Source organism: Mycteria americana, chromosome 9, assembly GCF_035582795.1.
Source record: "Mycteria americana isolate JAX WOST 10 ecotype Jacksonville Zoo and Gardens chromosome 9, USCA_MyAme_1.0, whole genome shotgun sequence".
Taxonomy (NCBI): Eukaryota; Metazoa; Chordata; class Aves; order Ciconiiformes; family Ciconiidae; genus Mycteria; species Mycteria americana.
The window spans coordinates 5646627-5658352 of record NC_134373.1 but is presented as its reverse complement, the minus strand read 5'-3'; the positions used below and the strand labels follow the sequence as shown (position 1 = coordinate 5658352).

The 11726-nt window shown below is 42.3% G+C and overlaps 1 protein-coding gene across 1 annotated transcript in view; it reads left to right on the top strand.

The window, feature by feature from the left end:
* CPS1 (carbamoyl-phosphate synthase 1) overlaps positions 1-8951 on the top strand; it is a 97495-nt gene extending 88544 nt beyond the window's left edge. The window contains exons 35-38 of the mRNA XM_075511507.1: positions 4423-4482; positions 5461-5573; positions 6127-6256; positions 7518-8951. Of these exons, the coding sequence (XP_075367622.1) occupies positions 4423-4482; positions 5461-5573; positions 6127-6256; positions 7518-7616 (402 nt within the window). The 3' untranslated portion in view covers positions 7617-8951. The remainder of the gene's footprint in view (positions 1-4422; positions 4483-5460; positions 5574-6126; positions 6257-7517) is intronic.
* The last annotated feature ends 2775 nt before the right edge of the window (positions 8952-11726 follow it).

Below are 11726 nucleotides of genomic sequence, written 5' to 3'. Positions count from 1 at the left end.
TCCTCTTAGGGACTGCCTCTCAGATGCATATTCTGCAGGTCCAGTGATTCCATACCAGACTAGAGCTTGGACTTTAGGGTTTCATCTTTTGCTGTCAGCATCCCTCAAAATTGCTATATGTGGCAGAAAGTTTAAAAGGTGTCATGGGAATGTCCTCCAGTGCAATGGCTTCTGCAAACAGCCTTTATGTGAGGGAGTTCCTGATAGGTTTGCCTTATGAGCAGCCCTGCACCATTCACAGTTCTGTATCAGTAAGGAGGATGTGCATTTCAGGATGAAAAGGTGGCTAGGTAGAAAAGCAAAAAGTGTTGGTTCTTTATCACAGGATAGTTACCAACTGCAGGAGGTGCTGAAGTCAGATACGCTTGTAAACTTTGAGACGTGTGTATGTTCCTCAAAAAAATGCAGACATTTCCACTGCAACTAGAACATTCTTGGGCCCCATAAAGACAACTGATTGCCTCCTGCCATTTGCCTGTTGTGCTTGTAATAAGCTTATGCCCTACATGATTGCATAAAGCCAATAAAACAAAAAAATAGAATAGATGAATTTTCCTGTCAGACAACTGGGGTGTGAAAAATGTGTTGGGCTGTCTGTGCCAGCAGAGGATGTGAAGGAAGTATGTGAAAACTGGCCAGAAAGGAACATGACTTCTGCTAACACAGATTACCGCTTAGTCCTTAAATATACACATATAAACACACATCTCTGGATTGAAGCTGTTGCTCGAAGTTACCTTAAATTAGCAGAAAAGTCTTTGCTTGCTATCTAGATAAAGTTTAAAAGTTCAGTATGAAACTCTGGGCAGTTGGTACTGTATATCTACTGTATATCTAATCAGTGCAGGTTTTAAACAGCATTTAAAAAAGGGGAAAAGCCAGGAGAAGAAAGAAGGAGAGAGCCCAGTGTTTAAAATTTAAGCCTATTTTCCTGAGAGCAGCTAAAAGGGAACAGGCAACAAAGAGTAATTTTAGCTATAGAAAGCATTTATGTAGGTTCTGTGTCAGTATCTGTTAAACTGAGCCAAATGTTCTTTGTACAAAGGTCTTAAGAAAAAAAAAAAAAAGGAAAAAAACAAAAACAACCCCAAAAGCTCAACCCCCCAAACCTTTTAAAAGTAACAAGATTCTGTCCTTTTTAACGAGTGGCTTACAGTTCATTTTCCTGCAAAAGAAACTTGAAAACAACAGATCAATTGCTTAAAGGTCTCTCTTCATCTCAGCATATTTCTTATATAATTAAACTCCAAAACAAGAAGTGTAAAGTAAATGCTGAGAACCATGTATTGCTCCCTCACCACTCTTGGAGTTTGTCACCTACCTACTTTTCAGTGGTCTGTTTTGAAATCCAACAGGTCTGCAGGCAGAGAGGGGAAATAAAGCCTTGTAAGAAGGGAAGGTTGAAATCCTGACCTAGACCTGACATGTAGACAGAGTGGTCTTCCCTGAGTATTACAGGCTGGAGGAAAGGGGAGCCCTTCACTGCAGAAACAAGAGGCACAAGGATCGAGGCACAGGGTGGGCTGTGAACACAAGCAGCGTTGTTCTCATTTTAATCACAAACATGAGGTCATGCACCTCAAACTGGCCAAGTTGTCAGTGTATCCTCAGAGGGGAAATACAGGCTCAGAAGGACAGATACCAGGTCACCCCTTTCCATGGTCACTTAATGTTTAAATGTCATTGCTGTGAGGGGGGAACAGGGTGGAGGTCCCTCTCGGGGCAGAGGCTCCTGGCTTTCAGACTGTGGGATGGTTTCTGCAAGCTATTCTGGTGCACTCAGGGCTGATTCTTGTCAGGAGCATGTATACCAGCCCACTTGGTTATCTCTGAGGAAGGTGCTATGTTTCATCTGCAGTGGATGGTGAACTCAAAACATACCCAGCTTTTGGAGGCTTCGTTGCTTCGTGATTAGTTGCTTACTCTGATTTTTAGACTTGACTTTTAGGTCTTGCAAAGAGAGAAATCAGAAGCTAAAAGGTGAATTCTGCTTCCCTCAAAAGTGTCTAGGCTCAACATGTTTAGGTTATTCAGTATACTGCACCTTTATGTCACTGCTATTAATTCTTTTGAGGTGAGAGGAGGCTGCTTTCTTGAGGGTGAAAGTCAAATAGATGTAGTTAACAATAGTAGAGAGGGAGATGTTAATTTCCTTGCGAATGTATCACTTGGATATTTTTCAACTCAAGAGTCAAATGGCTGTGCTGCGATCTGCAGTCCAAACAGGTCCCAATACACCCAGGTAATGAAGCCAGCCTTGCAGAGGGGCTTCCATGTTGGTGTACTTACAGGCTGCAGTTCCAGCAGTAATCCTACTAGGGCCACACAGAAATGTTGCTAACAAAGTAATCGTCCTTAAGGTCAAACAGGCGAGCGCTCCTTGACATCTGCAGGACTGCACAAGGCAGGTTGGGCAGCCAGCCGGGGCCGTGAGCCCACTGGATTGTCCTTCACTTGTGAGCACTCTAACATTGTGCAGGTCAAGGCTCCCCAGGATTTTAAAGGCCTGGTGCTCTCCTAGGGTAGATGGAGTATGTCTTTCTTGTTAGACAGATGAATCTCTGCCAGTTTATGCAAGCTGATAATCTGACCTCTTTTCTTTTCACAATTCTGAAAAATATGTGATGCTGAAACCCTGAGTCTGCCATTAAATAATTTATATTTTGTGCAAAAGGAGTTGAAAAGCTCATTTTATTTTCTTTCCTGATTGGGCTATTCAGTGATATCTCTGGGATGGAGTGCATCTGTCTTACATCTGTGCTGGTGACCACGAGATGCGGAAAGCATTGATGGAGTATTTTATTTTTAAATCCCAGCACTCCAAGTCTGTTGTTTCAAGGTAACCTTCTGCCTTGGTTCCTTACGTACCAGAATTTTTGCATGCTCCACAGTGGATTTGGATACAGAATTCAAGATTATCATAGGAGATGAGCTGGCTTCGTTTTGAGCTGGATCTTAGTGAGAACTGGCGTAGCTGTATTGGATTAACTGAGGATGTAGCCCTTTACAAATAGCAAGGCATGCTAGCAAACATGAGAGAGAGGTTATAAGAAACAGAACTTTTCCAATAAAGGAAAAAGAATACAATTCTTCTACAATAAATATCTTCCACTAAATAAATCTGCTTGTACTTTTCACCTTTAGTAACTAATGGTTTCTTACACAGGTCCTTTCAGCCAGCTTGTAAATCTGAGGCTGCTCCAATGCAAGCTGACAGCTGTAATTTCTTTTCATGGAGAGGCTGTTTTATGTGTCACAAGTGTTCAGTACATGTTTGATAGAACTTTATAATACTGTTGTGAAAGCCAACCCCCCTGACCAGAAGGCAGAACCGTTCTCTCTGACTGGGAAGCTGCCAACCCTGTCACATTGTATATTTATATTTTCCAGTTAGTGTACAGAACAAGATGGCTTTCAGAATGAGGTTCTTTCCAGAGTGCTTGAAAAAAACCCCTGTTGACTCCTTTTCTTCATAGGAAATCATTCACCCTTCAGAATGTTGCTCTGCCACCCATAAAGGTTAAGCTATCAGTAACTCCAGCAGGGACAAGGGAACTTGCAATAATCTTACTTGCAAATGGCCAGACCAGGCTAAGGTTAAAAGCGAGGTTTGGCCTGCCTTGGCAGTGAGAAGGGCATGTGTTGCATCTGATCTTTGCATTGCTGTACCTGCAACATCCCGAAGAAAGTTATGCTGGGATCAAATTTTTACTCACCTGTTGCTCTAAAATGGCTTGTTCAAGTGCAGATGTCTATAGGAGGTCGTCTTTACTTCTTCTAAATTATGTTGGAGCTGGGTATGCATTATGAGAGAGTCTTTCAAAGGCGCCCTAAGTACCTGGGCATTCAGGTCCTCATGGGAATAGGGTGTCCCAGTCTCCTGAGTGGTTTTGTGTTTTCCATTTCTATATGCCCATGGGAGTTAGAAATGAACTCACATATACACAGGCTCTTCTTCATGTGAATTTGCAAACAGAGCATCCAAAGGCAGCCCAAAGCCTGTCCATATATATATCTGTCAGAAGAGAAGGCCAAATGTTTGAGCAATGATTGAAAAGATGTTTAAATAAGAGCAGAGGAGACTCTAGTTGGTGTATTTGAGAAGGCAAATGCCCAGATATTTCATATGCAGTAGTAAATCTTCTGCAGTTGCAGTCAAACTTAGTATGGGAACACTTACCCTGGTGCTGTAACAAAATATGTCTTAGCTGGGAGTGACTTGGGCTTCAGGATCCAGACAGTTTTCTTGGAAAGGCACTGTACATGCACATTCAGACATGCCTTCTCACACAGACACACACACTCTTAGCACAGAAAGGTGTATTTGCCTCAGCGCAGTCCGTAGGAGCTCTGTGTTGTCCAACAAAACACTACTTCTAAATCCTAGCTTTGATGCTGTATCTAATAAATTTCCTTTTTCAGAAGTCTTTCCGCCCCAGATTCCTCAGCATAGCAGAACTGCTGCATGAGGAAGGTTTCAAGGTAGGTGGTTTCAGTTATTTAAAGCTAGAGAGTTTTCCAAATCTGAAATGTACTCAGCCTGCTACAGGAATGGGGAACATTGGAGTTTATTTGGAGGCAGAGAAAAAAGGACATTTTTGAAGTACAACAGGGATTTTTAGCTAAGTGACCCGTAAAGTCAGCAGGTATCACCCAACTAAAAGTTTTCACAATTGTTTAATTGAATAAACAGGATTAGGTCATGAGGGCAAGAACAATCCTGGCTCTGCTACCAGCCTGCAGCCAAGATGTTACATTAGAAACTCCTCTAAGTTCTCCAAGAAACAAAAATGCCGAAAACATGCCACGTATGACAGGAGGGGAGGAAGGGGAAGCCTTTTATATGGAGAAGATCTTTACAGTGCTTCATCTTCAGTGATATTCACAAGCTGCAGACATACGAAATTTGTAGTGTTTACATCCCTCTTGTAACTCTTCTGCATCATTTTGCATCCGTACCTCTACTGAAAGGTAACTAACAACATGGCCACAGAATATGGGGAGAGCTTTTTAGTATTAAGTGTTTAAGTACTATTTTCCTCAGTGGCATTAGCGTAACTGCTGGATTTACAGTTCTGCCTTTCAAAACTTAGTGCTAGGCAAAAAAAAAAAAAATAAGGAAAAAAAAAAAAAAAGGTAGGGGGACAGAAAGTGATTGAACTTAAGCCCTGTTGAAAGTCAGAGGGATTTAGGTTTTCCTAAGCCACTTAACTGCTTCTGGATGTGTTACTACCATTCATTGACTATCATCCATTGGCAAATCACAGATAACAGAAAGTTGGGAAAGTCATGCTGTTCTCTGTGTGTGTCTCTATATGGAGAGACACCCTTGTGATGGAAAATGCCCTCCAAAATCATCTCTGACAACCAGGCTGCATGTTGGGTCAGACCCATATGAGTTAAATGAAAAGTTCCTGTATTATGAAGCACAGAGTAAGTAATCTTTTTTTCCCTCAACAGCTTTATGCCACAGAAGCAACCTCGGACTGGCTCAATGCAAATGGTATCCCGGCAAATCCTGTGGCGTGGCCATCGCAGGAAAGCCAGAGTCTCAGCCTCCCTTCGGTCAGGAGGTAAGGGCAATACTCACCTTGTCAAATTTTTGTTAACATCCAGGACAGCAAATACAAGGGGCAAATTGCTGGCCACGTTGAGGTCAATGACAGTGATTTAATGGAACTTAGGATTCAATCCAAAAGTTTTGTTTTATCTGATTCTGTCTGGAATTGCCACAGCAGGGAGGTTTCAGCTTAATTAATGAACATCTCATTGAAGAGTCCTATTGAATATGGCTTGGATGTATTGCTCCACGTTATATTTTCATGCAAGGGTATGTGGGACCTGAATATTTAGCTTTTAATGACAGTCGGTCATGCCTTTAACAGAGTTGTGCTGAGCTGTATGAAGGCTGAATATTGCTTTGCATCACCAAATAGAACAGAAATAAAGCCCAAATTCCTGAGTCGCAGCTTAGTGCCTTAACCCCCCAACCCTCCTTTCTTGGGATGTAGGACTAAACTCAAATGAAAATTTTCAGTGTTGTTTACCTGCATGCCTGTGCTATTCATCATAGATTTTCATTAAGCAAGACACACTCTGATACTGTCTTGTGCATTGTCTCTTCAGGCTGGTAAGGGATGGGAAAATAGATCTGGTGATTAACCTGCCTAACAGCAACACCAAGTTTGTCCATGATAATTATGTGATCCGGAGGATGGCTATTGACAGCGGGATTGCTCTGCTCACTAATTTCCAGGTACTTCCCATGTTGTTCTTTCTCCTCTTAGTCATAAGAGCCTTCAGAGCTTTCAAGCACTTGTGACCTTAGATTCCAGTGTGTTTGGACCCTCATTATCTCTGACAAATAATAATGTGCCTGAAAATCATGGCAACACAATTGTTTGAATGTATTTTCATTTTGCTACTATACAAAATAACATTGCTCAAAGTAAAAAAAAAAAAAAAAAAAAAGAAAATCTTGAGTCCTGTACTGCAGCTGAAGTTGTTGCTATATCATTTTCACTTCAGAGCAAACTTCTTGTACAGGATTGCCTGTAACTTGTTTAAGTTATGCATGGGAACAGTTTTTTAGTGCGATGTTTTTCCAGTAGGGTCCTTAAACCTTGCAGCAGGATGTAGCTGGGCTTTCTTGAATGATCCTTAGGGCAATCCAGTTCCAAAGTGCCATCCATGTGGAATTGCTGCCTGTCCTGTTGTAGCCCCCAATTGCCAGTCATTATGTGTTTGTAGCTCCTGACAAACCCCTTTCACATACTGACAGGGGAAGAGATATTTAGTAATGCAAAGTGGGACTCCTGCTGTCAGCAGTACCTTGACTTCCTTTGCAAGTGGCTTCAACTGTCACAAAAGAGCCTCATCTGGCTCTCATTAAGCACAGCAGCCAAATTCCCATTGATTTCAGTGGGTGCTGACATGGAACCCAGTGACTTGAACTGGTGTCCAGCTGTGCAAAATCTTCTGCTGTGATTGGAGTGAGTGGAGAGCAGAGAGAATGCCAAACTGTAAGTTCATAGACAGGATAATGCCAAACATGATTATCAGGAATGGAAATTGAAGACCCACCCTTTGCCTACTAGCAAAACACACACTGACAACCAGAACAGGGCTCTCCATCCAAGATTTATTACCACACCTGCTTGATGCATTTCATTGAACCCTTTTGATTGCAGAGTTTTAATCTCTGAGTTTGAGAGAGGAAAACAACCCTGTGTTCTCTTAAAGGCTTGGGCTCTAGAGGGAAACAACAGCTCTCATGGGACAGAGCTGTCTTGCCAAAGAAGCCCAGCACCTCTACGTCTCTCCAGCTGGACAGGCAGGCTCCAGAGTGCTGGAGCTAACACCCATGCACAGTCACCTTGAAATTGGATGGACTCAAGGACTGGACCTGCATAGGGTAGTTTCAGGGTGACAATGTAGAAGTGCGGAGCCTGCTCTATTACTCAGGCTTCTGCAGAAAGCTTTGCAATGCTCAGTCCTCCTCTGCTTTATATTGACAGGTGACAAAGCTTTTTGCTGAAGCTGTCAAATACTCTGGGAAATTGGACTCCAGGAGTCTCTTCCACTACAGACAGTTTGACAATGGAAACACTGCATAGAAGAACTATCTCCAACCTGCAATCTTACTGCTTCTGGCACCACAAAAGAGAAGGGATCTCAGATCATCCACCTCACCATCTTTCCATGTATTTTATAGGATCTGCACTGATTGTTTTTTCCAGCTCACACAAACTAATTCCTAGCCAATACTTTTGATGGCTCATTGGAAAGCCGTCCTCTCCCCAGCCTCTGCACCATTTTCTCCACATTTCCACATAGGATCAAATATTAGTTACTTACTAGATGGGTAGATCCAGACACCACCATAGCAGAGGAGATGAAAGGAGATACAAGTGATCCTATATGGGGGTTGTTCCTTCTTTTCATAATCAAGCCTGCTCCTCCTTATAAACACCTTCCTTGGGTCCATAATCCCAGCTATTCTCATGCTGAACTACTAGAGCCTGGCCCCAAACTCCTGTAGAAAGACATGTAGCTTTCTTTCCATTGCTGATTATTGAAGATTTTGACTTTATGTAACAATTAAACATCCTCCTGCTTGATCCACCCAATGATACCATGGATGCCTGCTACAGTGATGAGCATGATAGGAGCTCTTAAAAGACAGATGAACATGAATTCCCCACGATTCCCTGCAACAGCTGACAGGCATGATGCAGCTACTTTTTGTTTGGTTTTTAACTCTGGCCAAGAATCATCTTCTTCAGCCTGTAGATTTGATGGGAGAGGAAAGCTGCGTATGTGTCCTGGAATTGCTTCCAAGTTCTGCTCAGTCCTTCAGGCTGTTATTAATATTATTTTTTAAATTCTGGTTCAACATTCTGAATTCAGGTGGCTGTCCCTGTATCATAAAGGCTCTCTCTCAGCTTTGTGTCTGGCTTCAAAAGTGGAGAACTCCCCAAAGACTTCTCCGTGTTGCTGTCCAACATTTTGTGCCATGATTGTGGGCATTAAAATTGAATCCTTTCAAAACAAGGTGAAAGTGTTGCAGTGCTTTACCCCTCCCAGTTAAGAGACCCCTTCGCTTTCGCTCCAGCCTTCTCTGCTGCTTTTTCAGCTCTGGCAATGCCTGTAAGTGCTGCCCATGGAGCAGACACCCACTGTGCCACATGGTGCATGTTATCACTTGCTGTCTGCATGGCAAAAGACTTCAGCAGCTCTATGGCCAATGGCACTGCATCCTGCAGCACGTACAGTGCCTGCCTCTAAATGTTTACCAGCTAAGGAATGTATGTGTCTGTCTTTATTTCTCCCATGTTGCAGTAGGTACACAGCACACCCTGGAGCCAGGAAGATTCAAAGTTGGACAACTTCTCTGATACTTGCTAGAGTAAGCTGAAGTGGAGCATTTTCCTTCAGCCATGCTCTGTCTGCCTGAGACGCTGGACCCAGGGCACTGCTAGCTTGTAGTTACCTACCTCTTATGCATCCCCCAATACCTGCAGGCCCTGCCAAGAAATACCGCTGCCAGCTAGCCCTAGATATATGGTGGTGGAGCTGGGTACCATCCAGCAATGCTTTTTCTGAAGCTATCAACACTGAAAGTAGTGCACTTAGGGCTGTGTTGAGGAGATGAGCAAACCTAGGCTGCTTCTTACATGTGCTCTCACGTTCCCTTGGGTCCCAAGAAGCTTCGAGTGTAGAGGGAGAATAAGGGTGGATAGATAGTCTGGGGTTTTTAAAATTAATGCTAAAACATTTCAGGAAGAATATAAAATCTGATGAGAGCTGTTACTGAAAAGTGCAAAGGAGTGGGCAGAGGCTGTGATGCCTTTGGGTATTATGGGACTCTCTGAACAATTGGTGCTAGGTGCCAAGAGCAAATTTTGAACCAGGTGTGGACTTTATTTCTGATCTGGTTGACATCCCAAGCGCTCTTGTCATGGGCATTTCTTCAGTACTAACTTTTGTGATGAACACAACCCTGCCTGCTGTGCATAGGGAGAGCTTTGCACTTTTAGAGTAGAGATGTTATGAAAAAAAAAAAAGGAGAGAAAAAAAGAAAAAAAAAAACAAACAAAAAACCCCAACCAAAACTCCAGAACAGCCTGAAGCCATCAAGTGTTAACCCATTCAGTTGTGAAATGGATGACTAATGTTGGTTAATGAAGCAGCACTCTAACTACATCCTCCACATTTTTTTTTTCAGTGGCAAAAATCTCATTAATAACTGGTGTCATCTCACATCCTCCCACCCTGCTTTTACCTCTAGTAGTGAACAAAGCGACATCTTAAAACCTGTGTATTCTCTTGGTCTTCCTCTTCTATTTTGTCATTTTTCTCGTGAACTGAAAATTAAATAAATGCCCTGGATTGTGACAACTTCTCATTCTTAAGTTCTGCATGGCCTGGATTCTGCTGTTCTTTTTTTTATTTTTTTATTTTTTTTAAATAGCATTGATGAACACTAGTCTGTTAGGAAACCATCATTCTTATGTTTGACAGTGAATGCATCATTTAATGCAGAGCTGCTGTATTCCTCAGAGGGGAAGAGGTGGTGGGAAAATAGCAGCAGGACAAAGCAAATGCTCTTTCTCTTCAGCTGCATGTACACAAGAGAAAGGAGAAGCCCTGATCCCCCAGGAGGGACTTGTGAAATGTAAGTGAGGAGCCAGATGATAGAGCAGCAGGCTAAGAAACGTCGAAGAGATGGGAACTTTAAAGAAGGGGCCGCCAGTTTTGGAAAATGGGAAAACCTTTACTGCTCTTAATTCAACTTTCTTAAACAGTGATCCTGCCAATTAGCTAACAGTGTGGGTGTATGTGTATCTATGTATACATGTTTCTATACGTTCCTGTTGTTACTTATTGCAGCAGCTGCAGGTACTTAAACCACAGCTTCTTTGTTGTCCACAGACTCTCATATAATTAGAGTGGAATTTAGTAGAAAAACACACAAGAGATGAATATATGCTGAGTACTCTCTAATTATGCAGTAGTATTAATGTTTTGCTGCTGGTGCTAAACACCAGTGCCTTCCCCACTCCTCCAAAGCAGGTGACACTAATACGCTTCCACACTTAATCAGACCTATCTATATATACACCGTACGCTGAGCTGTCTTTTCCTCCATCTCCTTTTGGTATCTCTTCCCCTTCCCCTATTGAAGAAAAAAAAGTTCCTTTTGCTCTGACTGCTACAAGATGAAACTCTAACTCCTGCCATGGTCAGAAGGAGCCAGGAAATCATCCCCAGCTTACCCTGTGCAAACACTGAATGCTGGCTGAACGTGCTTCTTGATATGCTTTTCTTCTTTGCGTAATGAAGGTGCAGACACATTAGGAAAAGATTTTTAAGTATCTACAGCTGTTTGGATCAATGCAGATCTAAAAAAAAAAAGTTACAATTAGTATCCTTTGTACCAAGCTCATCTCTTTTTTTCAACAGATTCTGCCTTATAAATGTCTTTTTCTTATTAATCTTGGGGAGGGTGACAATGACAGATGAAAGAGGATGCTGTTCGAAGCAAAAACTTTGCTAATCTATGAGCAGTCAAATAATTTCATTCTTTTTTACTGTCTTAAAAGAGGGTTGATAAAGAGACACATGAAGGTATAAGAGACAGTACAAAGCACAACTTTTGAGATAAGCACAAGAAAAGGTGGCAAGAGCCATGATGAAATATGAAGGGACCTAATTTTTAGTAACAGAGATGGTTTTTTTCTCAGTAGTCAGTCTGCTGAGCCACTCTTTGGAGCCATAGCTCACCAAGTGTGTCAAGTGCTGGGAAGCCCTGGAGGCTTGATTTCCCAGGAGGCATTGCTGACTATGGAGGTCAGGCTCGTTATCCAGTTGATCACCTTCCTGGATTTATTCTTCTGCAGTTAGCACCATGTAAATCACTTGGAGATTGCTCAGGCAGCCCCTGCACAGGTTAGTAGCAAAGCAGTGATAGTTTGGCATGTTGGAAGAAAAGAATGTAAGAGAGTGAAGAGAACTTATTGGTACCACTTTCTGCTTTCCTGGTAGAGGTCTTAAAACTCAGCAAGATGAAAGCATATGCTTTATATAAGTGAAAAAAGATAGTGAAAAGCTTTAAGAAACCTCTTTGCTCTGAGACCATTTGAAACAGTCAAAATCAGGTTTCTGAAAGTCCTAGGAAGTAGCCAAGCAGGAAAGACTCCATGATCTGAAAGAGCTCTTGGCAG